Here is a 10381-nt window from a genome sequence, read left to right as displayed (position 1 = left end):
GAGAATGCTTTTTGTGCGACAAGGCTGAGAGCAGCAAACTGTGTTTCCCCTGGGACTTGTGGCCAGCTGGGGTCTTCTCCCTCAGCAAGCATCTGCCAGCCGGCTGGGGAGAGTGCTTCTGCAACCTGCTGCCCTGGAGCAACAGGATGTGGGTAACCAGGGATCCTCTGGGAGCGGGGTGATGCTGGCCTGGAGCCTGGGAGGTAACGGGTGAGCACAGCACCAGCATCTTGCCCTTCTCCCCACCTCCAGTACCCTCCCGAGTCCTTGCATCCATTGCAAGGGCATCAACAGAAGGACGTTCCCCAGGCCATGCTGGAAGGTGTGGGGGCTGCAGGGCTGCGAACGTGACCCCAGTGAGCAAGGGGATCCAGGTCCAGGTTTTCTGCTCTCCTCCAGCGCCTCACACAAATGCTGATTAAATTAGTTTCACCTTTTTCCTGCCCCGCACGCAGGTGGCCGCGGGCGGGGGAGGGGGGGTAGGTGCAGACCCTCCTGGGGAAGCCCGGAGGCAGCTGTGCCGGGCAGCCTCTCACAGCAGAAATTGGAAATGCCCCCATTTTTCTCCCCCACCCCCGACCAGAAATCAGAGGCCAAGGCCAGCCCCGGTGCCGCAGCACGTGAAAAGCCCCCGCATCACGGGATGGAGCAGAGACTCTATCCTCCTCCATAAGAGGAGGCTGCTTCCCGCCTGGTAAATCCCTCATTTCTTCTGCTTTGGGAAGCCGGGGGAGGATTATCAGCCGCCTGCCTTGCGGTACCGGCTGAACTCTCGGCGCGCTGGGCTGTCGCTCCGGAGCTGCCGGTGCGCCCGGGGTGATGGACCCGCTTCGGGCAAAACCAGTTCCCGGGGGCGCGGTGGGGCTGGCCGGGCGGCAGGTGGGAGTTCGCGGGCGCCGGGACCCCCGCGGCAGCGCCCCGATGGGGAGGGCTGTCCGCCGGCGGGGCGGCCCCTTCCTCCCCTCCCGGCCCTCCCGGCTCCCGGCCCCTTCCCGCTCCGCTCCCGGCGGGGCGGCCGCGGCGGCGGGAGGGTGGAGGCAGGGCTGGCAGCGCCGCGGCGGGCGGCGCACACACGCACACACACCTCCCTGCATGTGATTAAATGGCTCGAAATCTGCTTCTGATTTCCTCGGGGAGGTGACTTTTCCCGTCTTTTCAACCCGGGATTTATTGGAGCCTTTTTACTCCGCTTCCAGGCAGCGGTCGGGGCTCAGTTTCTCCACTTCTTGCTTTTTCTTTTTTTTTTTTTTTTTTTTTTTTTTTTTTTTGTTTTTCCCTTTTCTCTCCTTTTCTCCCTTCCCTCCCTCCCTCTCGCAGCCGGAGCAGCCGCGGGCGGTGCGGCGGAGCGGGCGGGAGCACGGCCGGCTGCGGGCACGGCGCTGGGGACCCGCCCGCACCGCCGGGAGCGGCACTCCCGCTTTGCACTATTTCGCCTTATTCTGCTTTCTTTTCTAACCCCCCCCCGGCCCCTCTTCCCTGGCAATTTGTTACTATTACGCTTTTTTTTTTTTTTTTTTTGGTGTGTGTGTTGCGATCAGCCAAGGGAAGGGGGACCTGCCCCCACGCCCGCCCTGCGGCTGCTGCGGCGGCCCCGGCTCCTCTCGCCGCCTGCCCCCCGGACCTGCTGCCCGGACCGACCCCGCTACCTGCGCGGCCGCGGTAAGCTGCGCTTCCAACTTCCCGGCGCCGGCGGCCCTGGCCGAGCAGCTCCCTGCTCTCCTCCCCGCCGCCCCCTCCCTCGTTGCCTTTTATTCCTCCCTCTTCCCACTCCCCCCACCCTCCCTTTATTCCCCTTTCCATCCTTTCACCGCCGAAACCGGGACCTCCCCGCAGCGGGGCCGGGGGTGCCGCCCGTCCGCAGCCGAGCCCCGCTGCCGGCCCCGCGCAGCCCCGACCGCTCCGCGCTTTGTCCCGGCCCGGCTCGCTGCCACCGCCCCGGCGGGGGGGACGCGGGGGTGCTCGGCGCTGGGCGAAGCCTCGCAGTGTCGCAGGCCCCCCCCCCACCCCCCCGCCTTTGCGCGGAGCTGCTGGGGGGACCGGAGCCCGCCGAGGCGCTGAGCCCTGGCACCCACCGGCGACGGGAGCGCTGCCTGGCTGCTGCCCGCAGTGCCAGCCCCGGCTGGCCGGGCACACACGTGCTCCCTGCCTGCAGCTCCTGCCTGGCCTTCCTCCGCTCAGGTCTCCGCTGGCCTTTCTCTGCTCAGGTCTCCACCACCACAAAGCCACTGGGCACTTTGACGGGGTGGCTTTGCCCTCACCACCAACCCATGCGTGAGGCTGCTGCTGGTCCCTGCCCAGCACAGCTGTCTGAGAGACACCCCCGCTGTGAGGCAGCTCGGTGGGGGGGGTCCCTCTGGAAATCACTCCCACACCATGTCCTCAGCTGTGTTGCAGTCCTGGGGCCAGGCTGGGTGAGACTCCCCAGCACCCTGCCCCAAATGACAGCTGGGGTGAGGCTGGCAGTTCTGGCTGGGGCATGGGTGAGTGGGTGGTGGCACAGGCAGAGTGGAAGCTAGGCTGTGTTTGGTGGGTTTGTTTCTGCTTTTCTGCCTCAGGGCTGCTGAACCCTTGTTTCTTCAAAACGCTGTCCCTCTGGCAGCTTCCCCGGCCCACTGGAGAGTGGGTGGATGGAAATACCTTTCTTGGGATAAGGAATAACTGGCATGATGGGGGACGTGGCGCTCAGCAGTCTGCTGCCTTGCTTGGCTCTCGCTGAGCAGTGTTGGGTGAGGAAGGCCCCGTGGGCAGCAGCAGGAGCTCTTCCGGCAGTGCAGCGGTCCTGCCGGATTGCCGTTCAGCCAGGCAGCACTTGTGCATGGATTCTCCTCTCTCAGATGACCTCACCCCATGATCATACGGGATGTAAACCAGGCTGAGCATCCCTGTCTCCATCCATGCTGTTAGTGTCGAACCTGTAGTCGGGCTGAAATGATACTGAGTGTAGACCTGGATGTGCAAACCCCGGATGGCTGGAAATGACACAGATCCTTCTCCCCTGGTCAAGTTTTCTGGTGCCTGCTCTCAAAGCCAGGAGAGGCTGGAGCTCCCTGTAACTAGTGTAGCCGGGCTGTGGCTTGAGACATGCTTTGAAAACACCCTCCAAGGTGTTTGGATGGTGGAGGGCAACTTTTTTTTTTTTCTGCAATATTCCATTTATAAAACAGAGGGAGCTGCTGTGCTTTTCTGATCACCTGGTTGGAGCAAGCTGGTGAGGGGACAGGAGGTCCAGCGGTCCAAACGCAGAGTGGGCTGCGGGGGTCCAAACAGCCCTTCCTCCTCCACCTGTGTGTGGAAGGAGGAAGGCGAGTAGCATTGCTGCAGAGAAGAGAGCAGGTGTAACACGGGGTTGGGAAGAAGCAGAGGTAAGTCTGGAGTCTGGGGAAGAAAGAAGCCAGACACAGGGATGCAGCTGTGGCCTGAAGCGAGGAGCCCACTAGAAATGCAAGCTGATGGGAATCTAGGCTGAGGAGCATTGCTGTTGCTCCTTGGGTGCCAGAACATGTCTTCAGCCTGGGCTGGTTGGAACAGAGGTCCCACATTGGGTGGCAGCTGGCAGAGGTGTGGATCTGAGCAGGGTTTCCCAGCCCTGAAGGAGGTGAGTGTTGGTGCAGACCCTGGGGCATGTGCTGAGACAGCTTGGTCTTCCTTCTGCAGGGAAGCAGCCCGCCATGCTGAGGGTGCCCACGGCACCTCTGCCTCCTGTTCCCCCACCCTGTTAGTCAGGCCCCGCTCCATAAGGAAGCAATTATTTTGTGCCCCCATGAGCCCCTCCCTGAGCCTGCGCAGGACACTTGTGCTCAGTATGGAAACGCGACAGATTTTCCATATTCCGCTTTGCCCCGTGATGTTTAAAAACGTACGTGACGGCCTCTTCCAAATGCTGCAGACTTGGCTGGCACTCAAGCAATAACAGGCTGTGTGACACCAGGGGCATGAAATATCGTACCAATAGCCAGGGCGAGGCGAGGGGGAGGCGGGGAAGAAAAAAAATGAGATGTCAAAGTGCAGCATGTTTCCGGCCCCGTTGTTGTGAGCCATCCTCTACCCGATGTGAGAGATCTTTCAAAGCTGGCCAAATGTTGTCATCTCTGAATACCATTTTAAATATTCATCCAGACTATTTTCAACATCTGTGCCCGGCATGTTGTGAAAAGGCAACGAGGGACGTTATGGAAACCAGATCACTTTATTCCCATATGGAGTGGAAAGGGGTTGAAGTGATGAGGACTTCTGGGCTGGGACCACGCAAGTCCCATGCATCTGCTGGGAGCAGCAGGAAGAAAGCCCTCTGCACCTTGAGGGATGCTCTGGGAGCATGTGGCAGAGCTGAGCAGCGTGGCAGGAGTGTGGAAAGGGGTTCAGGGAGGTGGGGTGGGATTAGAGTGGGGCAAAGCAACAAGTCAAGCAGTAGTAGAGGTTAATAAATAGGGTAGCATCAAGGCAGGCATGCTTTCTGCTCCTGCAAGGCCGGAGGCTCCAGATGTCTCCTTGAGCTGCTGTTGCATTGGGAGTGTGAGGAGGAGATCTCTGGCTTGCGCTGGCCAGGGGATGCGAGAGTGTTGTAGCAAAACAGATTCAGCTCCACAGCATGTGGGTGATAACATGCTTAAATCATTGTGACTTATGAATTACCAAAACGGGTGAGCAGGGACGCATCTGGGCATTCCAGCCTCTCACAGCTCTGTGCACATGGTTGGGTAGCCCAGGGACTGTTTGTTTTGTAGTGGATTTCTTTCTTCCCCCTGCCACCCCCCCACCCCCCCCCTTTTTTTTTTTAGTTGTTTTCGATAACCTAGGAAATCTGGGCTCCATTTCTGCCTTTTGTAACGTCAGGCAGCAACTAATTCAAGCCAGGCCAGATTCTGACCACAGGTATGCCAGTGTAAATTTGAATGGAGTCGCTTACGTCTTGGTTTGGCCCGATCTGAATGGAGTTACTTCTGGCTGATGCCAAACGGGCTGAGGTCAGAATCTGGCCCATCCTTTCCTGCGTGCAGTGTAATTTGTATGCGTCTCCTGGCACTGCTGGGGTATCGTATGGCTTGTGTAATTCTGGCTCCGGCCTGCCAGAGTGCATTGCAGTATCTATCGCCAGGAGTGCCTGCTGCAGGAAGGCACTGCCGTGTAATTGCCCATGTGAGCTGCACATACTTTGGGGAGCAGGGTTGGAAAGCTTGAGGGGCTGCCCAGAGCACTTGGTTCCATGGATCCATAGTGCTTGGAAGCTTCTGATTTAAATATCAGAAGAGAGGAGGGAGATTGTAAAGAAAAGCAAGGCATCTCCTTGGTGCCATTAGCTGCGTCCCAAGTGGGCACCCGTTGCTCCATTAGTGGCTGGGAGGCAATTAGTACTGCCCGCCTTGCTGTGTCCCTCTGGCCTCTCCCCACCGTGCGCACTCCCTCCTGCCAGGAAGCCGAGCCTGGTCCCAGTGCCTTGGCTGCGTGGGGTTTTTCCTTTCATTTTAAATACTTCTCAGTTGTGTTTTTTTGTCACAGCGACACATGGAATGATTTATCCATGGCCGGAGCACAGTTTGGTCCTGACGTGTTCTGCTTGCTGCATCCCCCCACTCAACATCTGCCAGCTGGCACGGTGGCTGAGGGACTGGTGCTCATGGAGGGGAGGGGGGCAGAGGGACCTGGGGACCCTGGCAGCTCCCCAGGATGGGTGCTATTTATGGGGCTGGAGCAGATCTGTAGTGGGTTGCTCCCACAGCACAAGTGGCAAGGGAGAGGTGATGCCCTTGGAAGGCCCTAATGAGGTAGGAATGTGCAAGGTCTAAAAGCTTATACATCCTTATTAAGGGACATGTTGGCCATTTGTGCCCGGCTGCAGCTTCTCAGCACGCTGCTCCTCTTCTGCTTTGAGTCTCCTCCCCTCCCATCTCACCAGTGCCCTCCTGCACAGAGGACACCAGAGCTGCTGGCAGGCTTTACTGGGGGTGGCACAGCTCACGGAAGAGCAATCCTCATGGATCAGCCCTATTTGAGCACTTTGGATCTATTTGCTGGGTCCACTCAAGCAGCCGGGTCCTTTGGTCCTTGCCTGGGGTTTCTCTACCCACTGCTTCATGGCTATGTTGTGCCATGAGGGGCCTTTTGGTGCCCTGTGTGGGTGGGTGGCTCTGTCGTTGCCCAGTGCTGGCACTTAGGAGTTCATCCCTGTGCACAGGGTGATGCAGCACCTTGTGGAAAGCAGGCATCCCCATCTCAACCATTTGCAAGTGAGGCCATGTGCTTTCCTAAGGTGATGCGAGCACCCCACGCACTGTGCTGCCCTGGCCTGGAGGAGAAACCCAGCCCACTGCACCATGCCAGCAGCATCGCAGAGGACCCAGGGGAGCAGCACAGGTCCCTGGCAGGAGGGCACCATTCCCCTGCCATCCCTTGGGGCTTTCCCCTTCCCCTACCAGGCAGTGCTGGCTGCTCAGCTTTAGCCATCTCCTGTCCTCTAAGCCCACATTTTTTGGTAGCAGGGCTGCAGTGGCTGGTGGAGCACCACTCAGGCTGCTCACACCTCCCCCCTCAGCTTTAATTAGAGAAGGCTGCTCCCGTGCCACAGAGGTCCTGGGATCAAATCTGGCTAATAACCCCCTTCCCTTCCCGCCCTGTGTTGTTCCACTTAATCCTGTAATTACCTCTGCAAAGCTGTTGCTGCCCCTAGTCTACTGGGTGGTGACCCTGGGCCTGCTGTAGGCACCAGCGTCTGTATTTGGGAAAGTTTGTTCTCTTTGCCCTGGCTCACCTGCTGCACTTGCCTCAGTTTTGGGGACCAAGCACCCACCTGGTGGCTTGGCACCGGGAGACCTTGAGCTCTGGGCATGCATCTGTGCCCAGCATTGCTCTCAGCAGCACTGCCTCCCGAGAAAGTGATGGAAAAGGGAACCCACAGTGGGCTGGAGCATCACCCCGACAAGCCTCCCACAAGGCAGGGAAATGCTGCCGGCTGCTTTGGGAAGCGTGTTGCTGTAGGGAGAAGGGGTGTGGAGGTGCTGGATGCGGTAGCTAATTTTTTTTTAAAACACTTCTGAAGCGCTATGGCGGCATGACTTCCTTCCAAACCGCACGGCTGTTAGCATTCCCCGAGCGGAGGAGTGAGGAAATCGCCCACCTCAAAAATGCAGCCACTTCTGGGGAGGAGCTGGGAGGGTGGCTGCTTCCTCGGGTGCTGCTGGTGGCCAGGAGCTGGCGGCCACCCGAGAGCCTTGCTGGGGACACCTTTGGGATGTTGTCCCTGGGAGATGCACCCCATTGCTTATGTTCCTCCTTGTGCTGGATCCAAGCGGGTGCTGGGCTGGATTCAGCGCCGAGGGGCTCATCTCCTTTCTCCCTGCTTAGTCAGCAGTGTCTCCATTTGATCTGATCCAGGGGCAGTGAAGATGGGAAGTGGAAAGGGGGGGCATATGGGGGCCGGGAGGAGAAATACCCACTCCCAGGCCTCTGGCAGTTTGCCGACAGTCCCGGGGTCACTCTGAATATGCATACAAGGGAGCAGATTGCCCTCCTCTCTGATACGGAGGTGAGGTCTGCAGAGACCACCGGCCCCGGCTCTCTTTCAGCGGGATAATGGGGTGAGCCGAGCGCGGAGCGTGCGTGCCTGTGTGTGGTCTTGCAGATGATAATGATTTCCATTCATGCCCTGCCTCTGCAGCGCCGATGCACTGCTGGGTGAGCATTGGCTCCCCGGCGGCTGCTCCTCAGCAGGAGCAGAGACCCCAAAAGTTGGGTACTGAATCTCTGGAGCTTTTGCTTTGGTCTGGCTGGCAGGAGGGATGGAGTTTGCCAGCGGGGCAGGGAGAATGGGCAGGAGATGCTGGTGCTCCCCATGTGCCCCAAAAGCAGTGGTAACCCTAGCCTGGGTCCTGGAGCTGCTGCCCCCACCCCTGCTTGTAACACCTTCACCTCTGGGCTCTCCCCTTGCCATTACTGTTGCTGGTTCTGTCTCTCTCCCCTGGGCAGGGTTTCCCCTTACCTTTGTGTGTTACCAAACAGGGAATTAAAAGGTATTTGCAGGTGGCACATTTGAGCATGGCCCTAATCCTGTCCCATTGCTGCCATGTAGCAGAGAGGAGGTGGAGAAGATCCTCCTTAGCAGGGTTTAGTGGGTACTTTGTCCAATACTCCCTGAGTCCCCCTGGGGTGGATGGATGCAGCTGCTGAGGCATCCCCAGGGGTTTCTCCTAGCTCCTCCCAGCGCAAAGGTCTTCCCATGGGGTTGTCCTCATGCTATGTACTGCCTTGGGGCTGGTGGGATGGGAGGTAGTGGTGGCTGCACCTGGCTGGGTCCCTTTCTGTGGGGTGCACCGTGGGATGGGGATGAAGGAGAAGCTGGCAGCATCACAGGACTGAAGGGGTTGTGCTGGTCTCTGCAGGTACATACATGGCCAGGTCTTGTCGGGCATTGCAGGGGGATAGGTCAGCTTTTTGCAGCCTGCTGTGCTGGATGTGAGTACAGAAGCAGGGCTCTGGCTTGCTGCTCTGCGCCAGGCAGGTGCTGGGGATGGTCCCGTCAGGATTGCATTAGCAGGGTCAGCCAGGTGCTGTCTTCACTCAGGTTCCCAGACAGGCAGACACTGGGGAGCTTGCAGCAGCTGTGGCTTTGCCTCCTGCCCAGGAGGCAGCTGCCTGCAGTGGGGCTGGGGCTCCCGACAGAGCCTGGTGGGCTTCCTGCAGCAGGGAATGCTCTTCACTGCCTGGTGCTTGTGGCAAGGTGCTTCCTTTGCTGTGTTGATTGCTCCATCCTTGCAGCTCACCCTTCTACTCCTGCAGCCCTTGCCTGCAGCCTGCTCCTCGAGTAGGGGGTTCTCGGTAATCCAGGTGCTCCAGGGACAGCATCCCTCATCTTGTTGCCTGCTGGCTGCCCAGCCACCGCGCCATAGGCTGGTGTCCCCAAAAGGCTCCACAGCACTGCCGGATAGCGGGGGACTCACTGCTGGGGTGATGCAGAGACCACCAAGGCAGCCACCAGTTTTTCAGCACTGAGCATCTCCTTTTCCATCAGCAGAGGATTAAGCAGTGAGAAACTGGCACAGAGGTGGCAGGGCCAGGATTCGTCCTGGAGGAGATGCCCAGGGATGGGCTGAGACCCCCGTCCTCACTCCTGCCTCGGCGGGCACAGGCTCTAGCACTGGCTGAGCAGCTGAGCATGGCTTGGAAGGGAGGAGCTTCCCCCCATTTGCGGTTTGGCAGCTCAGAAACAGGCAGCTTTCTTCCACAGCCATGCTCCTTTCCTTTTTTTTTTTTTTTATTTTTGGTAAAAGGGGAAAAAAAACCCCAACCAAACAAAAAAACCCAGATCATTTGAAATGGGCTGTTCCCTGCCGGCCTCCTTTGGCCAGTGTGGGCAGCTGGACCGGCAGGAGTGGTGCTGGGGGCTGTAGATGGGAAGCGCAGCATCTGCTATGCTGGGTCATGCTGCCGGCACAGGCCTTTGTTCCTGAGAGTGAAGTGCAAAACTCTGTAAGGATTCACTAGTGGGAGAAGGGACAATGAGAGGATCCCCTCCACCTGCCCTGCCTGTGCCACAGGCTGGCAGAGGCCAGAGAACCTGGCTTGGTGGCTGGGGTGGACAGTGTGGCCCCTCCAGCCAAATGTGGGATGGCAGGTCTGATGCCATCCATCAGCTCAGCCAGGCAGCTCAGGTCTCTGCCGCCAGCTGCAGTGTTTGGGGCCATTCTCAAGTGAATCTGTGAGGAATGGCAGTTTGCATGATGCTAAGGATGTGGCATGGCCGATCTGTATCTTGTGGGATGCTCCTGCTGCAGCTGGAGTTGGTGGGAGGGGACATGAACTCCAGCTCCTCTTCCACCCTCCAAGCCAGCGATGATATGGGAGATGGGCCGTGTCCCCTGGGAGCCACCCAGCACCCCTTACCCTATGCTGCAGCTGCTGGGAGAGGAGCTCAGCCAAACCCTGCATTTGGTCCTTGCCTTTCCCTCCATTAACAGACAGGCCAGACCCAAACCTGGGTTTCTTGGGGGTGAGGCCAGAGTCACCTCCCTTTGCCACTGGGAATGCTCAGGTAGTGTGGCAGTGGGATCTGGAGGGGACCCAGTCCCAGCTTGGAGAAGCCACCATGTCCATGGTTAGCAGGATGCTGCTGGGGCTGTGGCACAGCAGGGAAAGTCATGCTGGACCCAGGAGCCCTGGGGCTTCATCCTGGAAAGCTCCTGCCTGTTGCAAAATGTCCCTGTAAGTTGTTTTTGCTGCTGCTCCTTTCTCCTGCACTGGCAGGAGCTGTTTCAGACCGCAGTTGGATAACCCAGAGCTCGCAGCTACTGTTGCAGCTGAAAGGTCTCCCTAGCTCTTCCCTGCCACCAGTCCTTGGCAACCGCGTGACAGCTGGGGCTGGTGGCAGATGTGAACAGTCTTGTCACCCCTG

At 58.8% G+C, this 10381-nt stretch overlaps 1 protein-coding gene across 1 annotated transcript in view; it reads left to right on the top strand.

Moving 5' to 3' along the window:
* Positions 1 to 819: 819 nt before the first annotated feature.
* Positions 820 to 10381, top strand: part of NTN3 (netrin 3) — a 32679-nt gene continuing 23117 nt past the window's right edge. Inside the window, exons 1-2 of the mRNA XM_037382453.1 lie at positions 820 to 879; positions 1539 to 1659. Of these exons, the coding sequence (XP_037238350.1) occupies positions 820 to 879; positions 1539 to 1659 (181 nt within the window). The remainder of the gene's footprint in view (positions 880 to 1538; positions 1660 to 10381) is intronic.

This window comes from Falco rusticolus, chromosome 4, assembly GCF_015220075.1.
Source record: "Falco rusticolus isolate bFalRus1 chromosome 4, bFalRus1.pri, whole genome shotgun sequence".
NCBI lineage: Eukaryota > Metazoa > Chordata > Aves > Falconiformes > Falconidae > Falco > Falco rusticolus.
Note: the sequence above shows the minus strand (reverse complement) of the source record. Positions and strands in the feature narration are given on the sequence as shown.